This window comes from Oncorhynchus mykiss, chromosome 2 (assembly GCF_057628025.1).
Source record: "Oncorhynchus mykiss isolate SJ-2025 chromosome 2, ASM5762802v1, whole genome shotgun sequence".
NCBI lineage: Eukaryota > Metazoa > Chordata > Actinopteri > Salmoniformes > Salmonidae > Oncorhynchus > Oncorhynchus mykiss.
The window spans coordinates 2,677,725-2,695,000 of NC_143023.1; the positions used below are offsets into that span (position 1 = coordinate 2,677,725).

At 46.7% G+C, this 17,276-nt stretch overlaps 1 protein-coding gene across 4 annotated transcripts in view; it reads right to left on the reverse strand.

The window, feature by feature from the left end:
* Positions 1-17,276, reverse strand: part of LOC110515405 (oxysterol-binding protein-related protein 10) — a 103,551-nt gene that overhangs the window by 4,687 nt on the left and 81,588 nt on the right. For all 4 annotated transcript variants that reach the window (XM_090216099.1, XM_090216098.1, XM_090216106.1 and 1 more), the window contains one exon: positions 16,948-17,276. This exon is cut by the window's right edge and continues 332 nt beyond it. In XM_090216099.1, coding sequence (XP_090072225.1) covers positions 16,948-17,276 — 329 coding nt within the window. The remainder of the gene's footprint in view (positions 1-16,947) is intronic.

Below are 17,276 nucleotides of genomic sequence, written 5' to 3' on the forward strand. Positions count from 1 at the left end.
ACCAAAGCAAATGACCCACAACAGCCCTTTGAATTGGAGAGAGAGAGAGAGGTCAGAGGTCAGTCAGAGAACACCTTGTGACTGCTGTGACAAAGACTCATTTCAACCAGATGTACCCAGCTTGTGTTCTATTACCCCTTGGTAACAGGACTGGATCCTAGTTAATGTGGTAACAGGACTGGATCCTAGTTAATGTGGTAACAGGACTGGATCCTAGTTAATGTGGTAACAGGACTGGATCCTAGTTAATGTGGTAACAGGACTGGATCCTAGTTAATGTGGTAACAGGACTGGATCCTAGTTAATGTGGTAACAGGACTGGATCCTAGTTAATGTGGTAACAGGACTGGATCCTAGTTAATGTGGTAACAGGACTGGATCCTAGTTAATGTGGTAACAGGACTGGATCCTAGTTAATGTGGTAACAGGACTGGATCCTAGTTAATGTGGTAACAGGACTGGATCCTAGTTAATGTGGTAACAGGACTGGATCCTAGTTAATGTGGTAACAGGACTGGATCCTAGTTAATACAGGAACAGGACTGGATCCTAGTTAATACCGTAACAGGGCTGGATCCTAGTTAATGTGGTAACAGGACTGGATCCTAGTTAATGTGGTAACAGGACTGGATCCTAGTTAATGTGGTAACAGGACTGGATTCTAGTTAATGTGGTAACAGGACTGGATCCTAGTTAATGTGGTAACAGGACTGGATCCTAGTTAATGTGGTAACAAGAATGGATTCTAGTTAATGTGGTAACAGGACTGGATCCTAGTTAATGTGGTAACAGGACTGGATTCTAGTTAATGTGGTAACAGGACTGGATCCTAGTTAATGTGGTAACAGGACTGGATCCTAGTTAATGTGGTAACAGGACTGGATCCTAGTTAATACAGGAACAGGACTGGATCCTAGTTAATGTGGTAACAGGACTGGATCCTAGTTAATACAGGAACAGGACTGGATCCTAGTTAATGTGGTAACAGGACTGGATCCTAGTTAATGTGGTAACAGGACTGGATCCTAGTTAATACAGGAACAGGACTGGATCCTAGTTAATGTGGTAACAGGACTGGATCCTAGTTAATGTGGTAACAGGACTGGATCCTAGTTAATGTGGTAACAGGACTGGATCCTAGTTAATGTGGTAACAGGACTGGATTCTAGTTAATGTGGTAACAGGACTGGATCCTAGTTAATGTGGTAACAGGACTGGATCCTAGTTAATGTGGTAACAGGACTGGATCCTAGTTAATGTGGTAACAGGACTGGATCCTAGTTAATACAGGAACAGGACTGGATCCTAGTTAATGTGGTAACAGGACTGGATCCTAGTTAATGTGGTAACAGGACTGGATCCTAGTTAATGTGGTAACAGGACTGGATCCTAGTTAATGTGGTAACAGGACTGGATCCTAGTTAATGTGGTAACAGGACTGGATCCTAGTTAATGTGGTAACAGGACTGGATCCTAGTTAATGTGGTAACAGGACTGGATCCTAGTTAATGTGGTAACAGGACTGGATCCTAGTTAATGTGGTAACAGGACTGGATCCTAGTTAATACAGGAACAGGACTGGATCCTAGTTAATGTGGTAACAGGACTGGATCCTAGTTAATGTGGTAACAGGACTGGATCCTAGTTAATGTGGTAACAGGACTGGATCCTAGATAATACCGTAACAGGACTGGATCCTAGTTAATACAGGAACAGGACTGGATCCTAGTTAATGTGGTAACAGGACTGGATTCTAGTTAATGTGGTAACAGGACTGGATCCTAGTTAATGTGGTAACAGGACTGGATCCTAGTTAATGTGGTAACAGGACTGGATCCTAGTTAATGTGGTAACAGGACTGGATCCTAGTTAATGTGGTAACAGGACTGGATCCTAGTTAATGTGGTAACAGGACTGGATCCTAGTTAATGTGGTAACAGGACTGGATCCTAGTTAATGTGGTAACAGGACTGGATCCTAGTTAATGTGGTAACAGGACTGGATCCTAGTTAATGTGGTAACAGGACTGGATCCTAGTTAATGTGGTAACAGGACTGGATCCTAGTTAATACAGGAACAGGACTGGATCCTAGTTAATACAGGAACAGGACTGGATCCTAGTTAATACAGGAACAGGACTGGATCCTAGTTAATGTGGTAACAGGACTGGATCCTAGTTAATGTGGTAACAGGACTGGATCCTAGTTAATACAGGAACAGGACTGGATCCTAGTTAATGTGGTAACAGGACTGGATCCTAGTTAATGTGGTAACAGGACTGGATCCTAGTTAATGTGGTAACAGGACTGGATCCTAGTTAATGTGGTAACAGGACTGGATTCTAGTTAATGTGGTAACAGGACTGGATCCTAGTTAATGTGGTAACAGGACTGGATCCTAGTTAATGTGGTAACAGGACTGGATCCTAGTTAATGTGGTAACAGGACTGGATCCTAGTTAATACAGGAACAGGACTGGATCCTAGTTAATGTGGTAACAGGACTGGATCCTAGTTAATGTGGTAACAGGACTGGATCCTAGTTAATGTGGTAACAGGACTGGATCCTAGTTAATGTGGTAACAGGACTGGATCCTAGTTAATGTGGTAACAGGACTGGATCCTAGTTAATGTGGTAACAGGACTGGATCCTAGTTAATGTGGTAACAGGACTGGATCCTAGTTAATGTGGTAACAGGACTGGATCCTAGTTAATGTGGTAACAGGACTGGATCCTAGTTAATACAGGAACAGGACTGGATCCTAGTTAATGTGGTAACAGGACTGGATCCTAGTTAATGTGGTAACAGGACTGGATCCTAGTTAATGTGGTAACAGGACTGGATCCTAGTTAATGTGGTAACAGGACTGGATCCTAGTTAATACCGTAACAGGACTGGATCCTAGTTAATGTGGTAACAGGACTGGATCCTAGTTAATGTGGTAACAGGACTGGATCCTAGTTAATGTGGTAACAGGACTGGATTCTAGTTAATGTGGTAACAGGACTGGATCCTAGTTAATGTGGTAACAGGACTGGATCCTAGTTAATGTGGTAACAAGAATGGATTCTAGTTAATGTGGTAACAGGACTGGATCCTAGTTAATGTGGTAACAGGACTGGATTCTAGTTAATGTGGTAACAGGACTGGATCCTAGTTAATGTGGTAACAGGACTGGATCCTAGTTAATGTGGTAACAGGACTGGATCCTAGTTAATACAGGAACAGGACTGGATCCTAGTTAATGTGGTAACAGGACTGGATCCTAGTTAATACAGGAACAGGACTGGATCCTAGTTAATGTGGTAACAGGACTGGATCCTAGTTAATGTGGTAACAGGACTGGATCCTAGTTAATACAGGAACAGGACTGGATCCTAGTTAATGTGGTAACAGGACTGGATCCTAGTTAATGTGGTAACAGGACTGGATCCTAGTTAATGTGGTAACAGGACTGGATCCTAGTTAATGTGGTAACAGGACTGGATTCTAGTTAATGTGGTAACAGGACTGGATCCTAGTTAATGTGGTAACAGGACTGGATCCTAGTTAATGTGGTAACAGGACTGGATCCTAGTTAATGTGGTAACAGGACTGGATCCTAGTTAATACAGGAACAGGACTGGATCCTAGTTAATGTGGTAACAGGGCTGGATCCTAGTTCATGTGGTAACAGGACTGGATCCTAGTTAATGTGGTAACAGGACTGGATCCTAGTTAATGTGGTAACAGGACTGGATCCTAGTTAATGTGGTAACAGGACTGGATCCTAGTTAATGTGGTAACAGGACTGGATCCTAGTTAATGTGGTAACAGGACTGGATCCTAGTTAATGTGGTAACAGGACTGGATCCTAGTTAATGTGGTAACAGGACTGGATCCTAGTTAATACAGGAACAGGACTGGATCCTAGTTAATGTGGTAACAGGACTGGATCCTAGTTAATGTGGTAACAGGACTGGATCCTAGTTAATGTGGTAACAGGACTGGATCCTAGTTAATACCGTAACAGGACTGGATCCTAGTTAATACAGGAACAGGACTGGATCCTAGTTAATGTGGTAACAGGACTGGATTCTAGTTAATGTGGTAACAGGACTGGATCCTAGTTAATGTGGTAACAGGACTGGATCCTAGTTAATGTGGTAACAGGACTGGATCCTAGTTAATGTGGTAACAGGACTGGATCCTAGTTAATGTGGTAACAGGACTGGATCCTAGTTAATGTGGTAACAGGACTGGATCCTAGTTAATGTGGTAACAGGACTGGATCCTAGTTAATGTGGTAACAGGACTGGATCCTAGTTAATGTGGTAACAGGACTGGATCCTAGTTAATGTGGTAACAGGACTGGATCCTAGTTAATGTGGTAACAGGACTGGATCCTAGTTAATGTGGTAACAGGACTGGATCCTAGTTAATACAGGAACAGGACTGGATCCTAGTTAATGTGGTAACAGGACTGGATCCTAGTTAATACAGGAACAGGACTGGATCCTAGTTAATGTGGTAACAGGACTGGATCCTAGTTAATGTGGTAACAGGACTGGATCCTAGTTAATACAGGAACAGGACTGGATCCTAGTTAATGTGGTAACAGGACTGGATCCTAGTTAATGTGGTAACAGGACTGGATCCTAGTTAATGTGGTAACAGGACTGGATCCTAGTTAATGTGGTAACAGGACTGGATTCTAGTTAATGTGGTAACAGGACTGGATCCTAGTTAATGTGGTAACAGGACTGGATCCTAGTTAATGTGGTAACAGGACTGGATCCTAGTTAATGTGGTAACAGGACTGGATCCTAGTTAATACAGGAACAGGACTGGATCCTAGTTAATGTGGTAACAGGACTGGATCCTAGTTAATGTGGTAACAGGACTGGATCCTAGTTAATGTGGTAACAGGACTGGATCCTAGTTAATGTGGTAACAGGACTGGATCCTAGTTAATGTGGTAACAGGACTGGATCCTAGTTAATGTGGTAACAGGACTGGATCCTAGTTAATGTGGTAACAGGACTGGATCCTAGTTAATGTGGTAACAGGACTGGATCCTAGTTAATGTGGTAACAGGACTGGATCCTAGTTAATACAGGAACAGGACTGGATCCTAGTTAATGTGGTAACAGGACTGGATCCTAGTTAATGTGGTAACAGGACTGGATCCTAGTTAATGTGGTAACAGGACTGGATCCTAGTTAATACCGTAACAGGACTGGATCCTAGTTAATACAGGAACAGGACTGGATCCTAGTTAATGTGGTAACAGGACTGGATTCTAGTTAATGTGGTAACAGGACTGGATCCTAGTTAATGTGGTAACAGGACTGGATCCTAGTTAATGTGGTAACAGGACTGGATCCTAGTTAATGTGGTAACAGGACTGGATCCTAGTTAATGTGGTAACAGGACTGGATCCTAGTTAATGTGGTAACAGGACTGGATCCTAGTTAATGTGGTAACAGGACTGGATCCTAGTTAATGTGGTAACAGGACTGGATTCTAGTTAATGTGGTAACAGGACTGGATCCTAGTTAATGTGGTAACAGGACTGGATCCTAGTTAATGTGGTAACAGGACTGGATCCTAGTTAATGTGGTAACAGGACTGGATCCTAGTTAATGTGGTAACAGGATTGGATCCTAGTTAATGTGGTAACAGGACTGGATCCTAGTTAATGTGGTAACAGGACTGGATCCTAGTTAATACAGGAACAGGACTGGATCCTAGTTAATGTGGTAACAGGACTGGATTCTAGTTAATGTGGTAACAGGACTGGATCCTAGTTAATGTGGTAACAGGACTGGATTCTAGTTAATGTGGTAACAGGACTGGATTCTAGTTAATGTGGTAACAGGACTGGATCCTAGTTAATGTGGTAACAGGACTGGATCCTAGTTAATACAGGAACAGGACTGGATCCTAGTTAATGTGGTAACAGGACTGGATCCTAGTTAATACAGGAACAGGACTGGATCCTAGTTAATGTGGTAACAGGGCTGGATCCTAGTTCATGTGGTAACAGGACTGGATCCTAGTTAATGTGGTAACAGGACTGGATCCTAGTTAATGTGGTAACAGGACTGGATCCTAGTTAATGTGGTAACAGGACTGGATCCTAGTTAATGTGGTAACAGGACTGGATCCTAGTTAATGTGGTAACAGGACTGGATCCTAGTTAATGTGGTAACAGGACTGGATCCTAGTTAATGTGGTAACAGGACTGGATCCTAGTTAATGTGGTAACAGGACTGGATCCTAGTTAATGTGGTAACAGGACTGGATCCTAGTTAATGTGGTAACAGGACTGGATCCTAGTTAATGTGGTAACAGGACTGGATCCTAGTTAATGTGGTAACAGGACTGGATCCTAGTTAATGTGGTAACAGGACTGGATCCTAGTTAATGTGGTAACAGGACTGGATCCTAGTTAATGTGGTAACAGGACTGGATCCTAGTTAATGTGGTAACAGGACTGGATCCTAGTTAATGTGGTAACAGGACTGGATCCTAGTTAATGTGGTAACAGGACTGGATCCTAGTTAATACCGTAACAGGACTGGATCCTAGTTAATGTGGTAACAGGACTGGATCCTAGTTAATACTGTAACAGGACTGGATCCTAGTTAATGTGGTAACAGGACTGGATCCTAGTTAATACCGTAACAGGACTGGATCCTAGTTGGTTCTCTCCTCTCTCTGAGTCCTGTCCTGTCCTGGTTCTCTCCTCTCTCCTCCTCTCTCTGAGTCCTGTCCTGTCCTGGTTCTCTCCTCTCTCTGAGTCCTGTCCTGTCCTGGCTCTCTCCTCTCTCCTCCTCTCTCTGAGTCCTGTCCTGGTTCTCTCCTCTCTCCTCCTCTCTCTGAGTCCTGTCCTGTCCTGGTTCTCTCCTCTCTCTGAGTCCTGTCCTGGCTCTCTCCTCTCTCCTCCTCTCTCTGAGTCCTGTCCTGGTTCTGTCCTCTCTGCTCCTCTCTCTGAGTCCTGTCCTGTCCTGGTTCTCTCCTCTCTCTGAGTCCTGTCCTGTCCTGGTTCTCTCCTCTCTGCTCCTCTCTCTGAGTCCTGTCCTGGTTCTCTCCTCTCTGCTCCTCTCTCTGAGTCCTGTCCTGTCCTGGTTCTCTCCTCTCTCTGAGTCCTGTCCTGTCCTGGTTCTCTCCTCTCTCTGAGTCCTGTCCTGTCCTGGTTCTCTCCTCTCTGCTCCTCTCTCTGAGTCCTGTCCTGGTTCTCTCCTCTCTCTTCCTCTCTCTGAGTCCTGTCCTGGTTCTCTCCTCTCTCCTCCTCTCTCTGAGTCCTGTCCTGTCCTTGTTCTCTCCTCTCTCTGAGTCCTGTCCTGGCTCTCTCCTCTCTCCTCCTTTCTCTGAGTCCTGTCCTGGTTCTGTTCTCTCTCCTCCTCTCTCTGAGTCCTGTCCCGTCCTGGTTCTCTCCTCTCTCTGAGTCCTGTCCTGTCCTGGTTCTCTCCTCTCTGCTCCTCTCTCTGAGTCCTGTCCTGGTTCTCTCCTCTCTGCTCCTCTCTCTGAGTCCTGTCCTGTCCTGGTTCTCTCCTCTCTCTGAGTCCTGTCCTGTCCTGGTTCTCTCCTCTCTGCTCTTCTCTCTGAGTCCTGTCCTGGTTCTCTCCTCTCTGCTCCTCTCTCTGAGTCCTGTGCTGGTTGTCTCCTCTCTGCTCCTCTCTCCGAGTCCTGTCCTGGTTCTCTCCTCTCTGCTCCTCTCTCTGAGTCCTGTCCTGGTTCTCTCCTCTCTGAGTCCTGTCCTGTCTCTCATCTCTCCTCTCTGTTATCTGTGTTACATCCAAAGTACTGCCCTGGCCCTCTCATCTCTCCTCTCTCTGAGTCCTGTCCTGTCCTGGTTCTCTCCTCTCTGAGTCCTGTCCTGTCTCTCATCTCTCCTCTCTGTTATCTGTGTTACATCCAAAGTACTGCCCTGGCCTGGTTCTCTCCTCTCTCTGAGCCCTGGCCTGGCCCTCTCATCTCTCCTCTCTCAGTACATTACATAAGAGACAGCTGGGTGAAATCTGCTGCGGGCAGAAACCCAGGTCTGACAGATCCACATCTGTCTCCCCAAGACAGGAGGGGGTGGAGGGGGGAGGGGTGGAGGGGGGAGGGGAGAGAGGAGATGGCCCTGCCTCAGTGTCTTTCTGGAGGGGTGGAGGGGGGAGATGGCCCTGCTTCAGTGTCTTTCTGGAGAGGTGGAGGGGGGAGGGGAGGGGGGGGGGGAGAGAGATGGCCCTGCCTCAGTGTCTTTATGGAGTGGGGAGGGGTGGAGGGGGAGAGGAGATGGCCCTGCCTCAGTGTCTTTCTGGAGGGGTGGAGGGGGGAGAGGAGATGGCCCTGCCTCAGTGTCTTTCTGGAGGGGGGAGGGGTGGAGGGGGGAGTGGAGATGGCCCTGCCTCAGTGTCTTTCTGGAGGGGTGGAGGGGGGAGAGGAGATAGCCCTGCCTCAGTATCTTTCTGGAGGGGTGGAGGGGGGAGAGGAGATGGCCCTGCCTCAGTGTCTTTCTGGAGGGGTGGAGGGGGGAGGGGTGGAGTGGGAGAGGAGATGGCCCAAAAATCAGTGTCTTTCTGGAGGGGTGGAGGGGGGATGAGAGGGAGGGCCTGATGCATCTGTTTCCCAAATACAGGAAGGGTTGGGGCGGTCGGCACATTGCAGGAAGTGCTCAGTGAGAGGCTCTCGGCTCGCTAGCCTGGCAGCGCTATTGTGAGAATGTGTGAGAATGCCAGGTCAGCATTTCTTACTTAGAGTGCCCACATCACCTGCTGTCACAAACACACACCCACACACTCACCAGCATGCTAGCACACATGTACAAGTGCACAATCACACACACACACACACACACACACACACACACACACACACACACACACACACACACACACACACACACACACACACACACACACACACACACACACACACACACACACACACACACACACACACACACACACACACAGACATGCTTCCCTCACTGTCTGCCTGCCACACAAGGTTCGCTGCAAAGGATGCTGGGGGTAAACGACGAGGTGCGTTAGATGTCACCGAGTGACAGACAGTGGAGCCAATCCCCTGTCTCTATATCAGACTACCAGGTTGACCATCACAATCCCCTGTCTCTATATCAGACTACCAGGTTGACCATCACAATCCTCTGTATCAGACCATCACGTTGACCATCACAATCCTGTGTCTCTATATCAGACCACCACGTTGACCATCACAATCCCCTGTCTCTATATCAGACCACCACGTTGACCATCACAATCCTCTGTCTCTATAGCAGGCTACCAGGTTGACCATCACAATCCTCTGTATCAGACCATCACGTTGACCATCACAATCCTGTGTCTCTATATCAGACCACCACGTTGACCATCACAATCCCCTGTCTCTATATCAGGCTACCAGGTTGACCATCACAATCCCCTGTCTCTATATCAGACCACCAGGTTGACCATCACAATCCTCTGTCTCTATAGCAGGCTACCAGATTGACCATCACAATCCTCTGTATCAGACCATCACGTTGACCATCACAATCCTGTGTCTCTATATCAGACCACCACGTTGACCATCACAATCCCCTGTCTCTATATCAGGCTACCAGGTTGACCATCACAATCCTCCGTCTCTATATCAGGCTACCAGGTCTCTATATCAGGCTACCAGGTTGACCATCACAATCCCCTGTCTCTATATCAGACTACCAGGTTGACCATCACAATCCCCTGTCTCTATATCAGACTACCAGGTTGACCATCACAATCCTCTGTATCAGACCATCACGGTGACCATCACAATCCTGTGTCTCTATATCAGACCACCACGTTGACCATCACAATCCCCTGTCTCTATATCAGACTACCAGGTTGACCATCACAATCCTCTGTATCAAACCACCACGTTGACCATCACAATCCCCTGTCTCTATATCAGACTACCAGGTTGACCATCACAATCCCCTGTCTCTATATCAGACTACCAGGTTGACCATCACAATCCCCTGTCTCTATATCAGACTACCAGGTTGACCATCACAATCCCCTGTCTCTATATCAGACTACCAGGTTGACCATCACAATCCCCTGTCTCTATATCAGACTACCAGGTTGACCATCACAATCCCCTGTCTCTATATCAGACCACCACGTTGACCATCACAATCCCCTGTCTCTATATCAGACTACCAGGTTGACCATCACAATCCTCTGTATCAGACCACCACGTTGACCATCACAATCCCCTGTCTCTATATCAGACTACCAGGTTGACCATCACAATCCCCTGTCTCTATATCAGACTACCAGGTTGACCATCACAATCCCCTGTCTCTATATCAGACTACCAGGTTGACCATCACAATCCACTGTCTCTATATCAGACTACCAGGTTGACCATCACAATCCCCTGTCTCTATATCAGACTACCAGGTTGACCATCACAATCCTCTGTATCAGACCATCACGGTGACCATCACAATCCCCTGTCTCTATATCAGACTACCAGGTTGACCATCACAATCCCCTGTCTCTATATCAGACTACCAGGTTGACCATCACAATCCCCTGTCTCTATATCAGACTACCAGGTTGACCATCACAATCCACTGTCTCTATATCAGACTACCAGGTTGACCATCACAATCCCCTGTCTCTATATCAGACTACCAGGTTGACCATCACAATCCTCTGTATCAGACCATCACGGTGACCATCACAATCCCCTGTCTCTATATCAGACTACCAGGTTGACCATCACAATCCCCTGTCTCTATATCAGACTACCAGGTTGACCATCACAATCCCCTGTCTCTATATCAGACTACCAGGTTGACCATCACAATCCCCTGTCTCTATATCAGACTACCAGGTTGACCATCACAATCCCCTGTCTCAGACTACCAGGTCTCAGACTACCAGGTTGACCATCACAATCCCCTGTATCAGACTACCAGGTCTCTATATCAGACTACCAGGTCTCTATATCAGACTACCAGGTTGACCATCACAATCCCCTGTCTCTATATCAGACTACCAGGTTGACCATCACAATCCTCTGTCTCTATATCAGGCTACCAGGTCTCTATATCAGACTACCAGGTTGACCATCACAATCCACTGTCTCTATATCAGACTACCAGGTTGACCATCACAATCCCCTGTCTCTATATCAGACTACCAGGTTGACCATCACAATCCTCTGTATCAGACCATCACGGTGACCATCACAATCCCCTGTCTCTATATCAGACTACCAGGTTGACCATCACAATCCCCTGTCTCTATATCAGACTACCAGGTTGACCATCACAATCCCCTGTCTCTATATCAGACTACCAGGTTGACCATCACAATCCCCTGTCTCTATATCAGACTACCAGGTTGACCATCACAATCCCCTGTCTCAGACTACCAGGTCTCAGACTACCAGGTTGACCATCACAATCCCCTGTATCAGACTACCAGGTCTCTATATCAGACTACCAGGTCTCTATATCAGACTACCAGGTTGACCATCACAATCCCCTGTCTCTATATCAGACTACCAGGTTGACCATCACAATCCTCTGTCTCTATATCAGGCTACCAGGTCTCTATATCAGGCTACCAGGTTGACCATCACAATCCCCTGTCTCTATATCAGACTACCAGGTTGACCATCACAATCCCCTGTCTCTATATCAGACTACCAGGTTGACCATCACAATCCCCTGTCTCTATATCAGACTACCAGGTTGACCATCACAATCCCCTGTCTCTATATCAGACTACCAGGTTGACCATCACAATCCCCTGTCTCTATATCAGACTACCAGGTCTCTATATCAGACTACCAGGTTGACCATCACAATCCTCTGTCTCTTCAAGCGTCTGCTAAGTTCACACTTGTTGAATTTGGCGCACGTGACGAATAAAGTTTTACTTGATTTGACAACCACAACACACATCTCCCCATCACCCCCCCCCCCCCCCCCCCCCCAACACACACACACCTCTACCATCACACACACACACACCACCCCCTCACCATATGTGTTCTCTCTCCTGGTTTTCATTAGCATATCTGCTATGACTCAGGGGGGAGACAAGGAGACCGTCCTCGTTAGTAATTCATGCTGTCCTAATTACTGAGAGGACTAATTGTCCGTGAGACTCAGGATAGCATAATGTCAGAAACTGCTTTGATAATCATTCAATTAAACAGACTTTATTACGAAGCAAAAACATGTTTGTTGTTAAAGGGTCAACTATTTGACATCAACGTGGAGAGGGGCTGAATCTGCTCAGTGTGTTCTGCAATATTAAAGACACAAATAAACGTTTTCAGGAATGTTTAGCTTTCGGTAAACAGTTGATCATCAAGAAGACATGTTTAGTCTGACGTCCCTCAGCGCTCTACACACAGTATCCAGAGGTACAACACACTACAGTCCTCCCTCAGCGGTCTACACACAGTATCCAGAGGTACAACACACTACAGACCTCCCTCAGCGCTCTACACACAGTATCCAGAGGTACAACACACTACAGTCCTCCCTCAGCGCTCTACACACAGTATCCAGAGGTACAACACACTACAGTCCTCCCTCAGCGCTCTACACACAGTATCCTGTGGTACAACACACTACAGTCTTCCCTCAGCGCTCTACACACAGTATCCAGAGGTACAACACACTACAGACCTCCCTCAGCGCTCTACACACAGTATCCAGAGGTACAACACACTACAGTCCTCCCTCAGCGCTCTACACACAGTATCCAGAGGTACAACACACTACAGTCCTCCCTCAGCGCTCTACACACAGTATCCAGAGGTACAACACACTACAGTCCTCCCTCAACGCTCTACACACAGTATCCAGAGGTACAACACACTACAGTCCTCCCTCAACGCTCTACACACAGTATCCAGAGGTACAACACACTACAGTCCTCCCTCAACGCTCTACACACAGTATCCAGAGGTACAACACATTACAGTCCTCCCTCAGTGCTCTACACACAGTATCCAGAGGTACAACACACTACAGTCCTCCCTCAGCGCTCTACACACAGTATCCAGAGGTACAACGCACTACAGACCTCCCTCAGCGCTCTACACACAGTATCCAGAGGTACAACACACTACAGTCCTCCCTCAACGCTCTACACACAGTATCCAGAGGTACAACACACTACAGTCTTCCCTCAGCGCTCTACACACAGTATCCAGAGGTACAACACACTACAGTCCTCCCTCAGTGCTCTACACACAGTATCCAGAGGTACAACACACTACAGTCCTCCCTCAGCGCTCTACACACAGTATCCAGAGGTACAACACACTACAGTCCTCCCTCAGTGCTCTACACACAGTATCCAGAGGTACAACACACTACAGTCCTCCCTCAGTGCTCTACACACAGTATCCAGAGGTACAACACACTACAGACCTCCCTCAGAGCTCTACACACAGTATCCAGAGGTACAACACACTACAGTCTTCCCTCAACGCTCTACACACAGTATCCAGAGGTACAACACACTACAGTCCTCCCTCAGCGCTCTACACACAGTATCCAGAGGTACAACACACTACAGTCCTCCCTCAGCGCTCTACACACAGTATCCAGAGGTACAACACACTACAGTCCTCCCTCAGCGCTCTACACACAGTATCCTGTGGTACAACACACTACAGACCTCCCTCAGCGCTCTACACACAGTATCCAGAGGTACAACACACTACAGTCCTCCCTCAACGCTCTACACACAGTATCCAGAGGTACAACACACTACAGTCCTCCCTCAGCGCTCTACACACAGTATCCTGTGGTACAACACACTACAGTCCTCCCTCAGCGCTCTACACACAGTATCCAGAGGTACAACACACTACAGTCTTCCCTCAGCGCTCTACACACAGTATCCAGAGGTACAACACACTACAGTCTTCACTAAGAGTGGTACAACACACTACAGACCTCCCTCAGCGCTCTACACACAGTATCCAGAGGTACAACACACTACAGTCCTCCCTCAGCGCTCTACACACAGTATCCAGAGGTACAACACACTACAGTCCTCCCTCAACGCTCTACACACAGTATCCAGAGGTACAACACACTACAGTCCTCCCTCAACGCTCTACACACAGTATCCAGAGGTACAACACACTACAGTCTTCACTAAGAGTGGTACAACACACTACAGTCTTCACTAAGAGAGGTACAACACACTACAGTCTTCACTAAGAGAGGTACAACACACTACAGTCTTCACTAAGAGAAGTACAACACACTACAGTCTTCACTAAGAGTGGTACAACACACTACAGTCATCACTAAAAGTTGTACAACACACTACAGTCTTCCCGAGTGGTACAACACACTACAGTCTTCCCGAGTGGTACAACACACTACAGTCTTCCCGAGTGGTACAACACACTACAGTCTTCCCGAGTGGTACAACACACTACAGTCTTCCCGAGTGGTACAACACACTACAGTCTTCACTAAGAGTGGTACAACACACTACAGTCTTCACTAAGAGTGGTACAACACACTACAGTCTTCCCGAGTGGTACAACACACTACAGTCTTCACTAAGAGTGGTACAACACACTACAGTCTTCACTAAGAGTGGTCCAACACACTACAGTCTTCACTAAGAGTGGTACAACACACTACAGTCTTCACTAAGAGTGGTACAACACACTACAGTCTTCACTAAGAGAGGTACAACACACTACAGTCTTCACTAAGAGTGGTCCAACACACTACAGTCTTCACTAAGAGTGGTAAAACACACTACAGTCTTCCCGTGCTTCACCTGCTCGACGGGACACTGCCAGTCAGCCAATTATATGCTACTTTCAATCCTAATGCGATTACTTTGGATTAAAACAAGACACTAAAGCCTAAAACTCCTTTAAACTCTAATTAAACCCTGGAATGTGATTAAGGAACTTTAAAAACAGAGAGTTGACACAAGCTTTCAGTCAGTCACCTCTTATCAACCGTAGACTGTCTGGACCTGTCATCGATGTTATTACTGTACAGTACCTGACGGATCACCAACGGCAACATAACAAACACTATTATAACAGTCACACGTTTCATACAGGATCCATGACTACCATGACGGATCACCAACGGCAACATAACAAACACTAATTTGGGTCTTACCAGGGTTTCTCTGTCAGGTCACATTGTTAGTTAAAACTCCTGGTTCCAGTCATAACTAAGTTAGCTGTGTCTGTCAACAGTTCCAGAACACTAACTCCACCCTAGAACTACAGTAGCTGTCTGTCAACAGTTCCAGAACACTAACACCTACCTAGAACTACAGTAGCTGTCTGTCAACAGTTCCAGAACACTAACACCTACCTAGAACTACAGTAGCTGTCTGTCAACAGTTCCAGAACACTAACACCTACCTAGAACTACAGTAGCTGTCTGTCAACAGTTCCAGAACACTAACACCTACCTAGAACTACAGTAGCTGTCTGTCAACAGTTCCAGAACACTAACACCTACCTAGAACTACAGTAGCTGTCTGTCAACAGTTCCAGAACACTAACACCTACCTAGAACTACAGTAACTGTATCTGTCAACAGTTCCAGAACACTAACACCTACCTAGAACTACAGTAGCTGTATCTGTCAACAGTTCCAGAACACTAACACCTACCTAGAACTACAGTAGCTGTATCTGTCAACAGTTCCAGAACACTAACACCTACCTAGAACTACAGTAGCTGTCTGTCAACAGTTCCAGAACACTAACACCTACCTAGAACTACAGTAGCTGTCTGTCAACAGTTCCAGAACACTAACACCTACCTAGAACTACAGTAGCTGTATCTGTCAACAGTTCCAGAACACTAACACCTACCTAGAACTACAGTAGCTGTATCTGTCAACAGTTCCAGAACACTAACACCTACCTAGAACTACAGTAGCTGTATCTGTCAACAGTTCCAGAACACTAACACCTACCTAGAACTACAGTAGCTGTATCTGTCAACAGTTCCAGAACACTAACACCTACCTAGAACTACAGTTAGGCGCTGTACACTGCAACCCCTAGTCATAACTACTGTATAGCTGGCTCTCAGTAGGTGCTGTACACTGTAACCCCTAGTCATAACTACTGTATAGCTGGCTCTCAGTAGGTGCTGTACACTGTAACCCCTAGTCATAACTACTGTATAGCTGGCTCTCAGTAGGTGCTGTTCACTGTAACCCCTATTCATAACTACTGTATAGCTGGCTCTCAGTAGGTGCTGTTCACTGTAACCCCTAGTCATAAGTACTGTATAGCTGGCTCTCAGTAGGTGCTGTACACTGTAACCCCTAGTCATAACTACTGTATAGCTGGCTCTCAGTAGGTACTGTAACTCCTAGTCATAACTACTGTATAGCTGGCTCTCAGTAGGTACTGTAACCCCTAGTCATAGCTACTTTATAGCTGGCTCTCAGTAAGTGCTGTAACCCCTAGTCATAGCTACTGTATAGCTGGCTCTCAATGAGGTACTGTAACCCCTAGTCATAGCTACTGTATAGCTGGCTCTCAGTAGGTGCTGTTCACTGTAACCCCTAGTCATAACTACTGTATAGCTGGCTCTCAGTAGGTGCTGTACACTGTAACCCCTAGTCATAACTACTGTATAGCTGGCTCTCAGTAGGTACTGTAACCCCTAGTTATAACTACTGTATAGCTGGCTCTCAGTAGGTGCTGTACACTGTAAGCCCTAGTCATAACTACTGTCTAGCTGGCTCTCAGTGGGTGCTGTTCACTGTAACCTCTAGTCATAACTACTGTATAGCTGGCTCTCAGTAGGTGCTGTTCACTGTAACCCCTAGTAATAACTACTGTATAGCTGGCTATCAGTAGGTGCTGTTCACTGTAACCCCTAGTAACAGTAGCAACAAACTAGTCCTAACTAGATCCAGCACTGTGCAGTAATGCTCACCTTCCCCGACCATAGACACTCCGATGGACATGCCCATGAACTTGCTTCGGGTCCAGACATGGGTGTTGACGCACATGTTCCTCTCTTTACACTCGCAGTAGAACCCAGTGACGGGTGGGTGGTGTGACACCTGCTCCGCCACGAACCTTACCCGGTAACAGTCCTCTGTCTGAGCACCCCCGCCCTCCGTCCCTGTCCGGCGGGAGGCTCTAGAGGAAGAGGCGGGGTTAGGGGAAGAGCCTCTAGAGGAAGAGGCGGGGTTAGAGGAAGAGGCGGGGTTAGGGGAAGAGCCTCTAGAGGAAGAGGCGGGTTTAGGGGAAGAGCCTCTA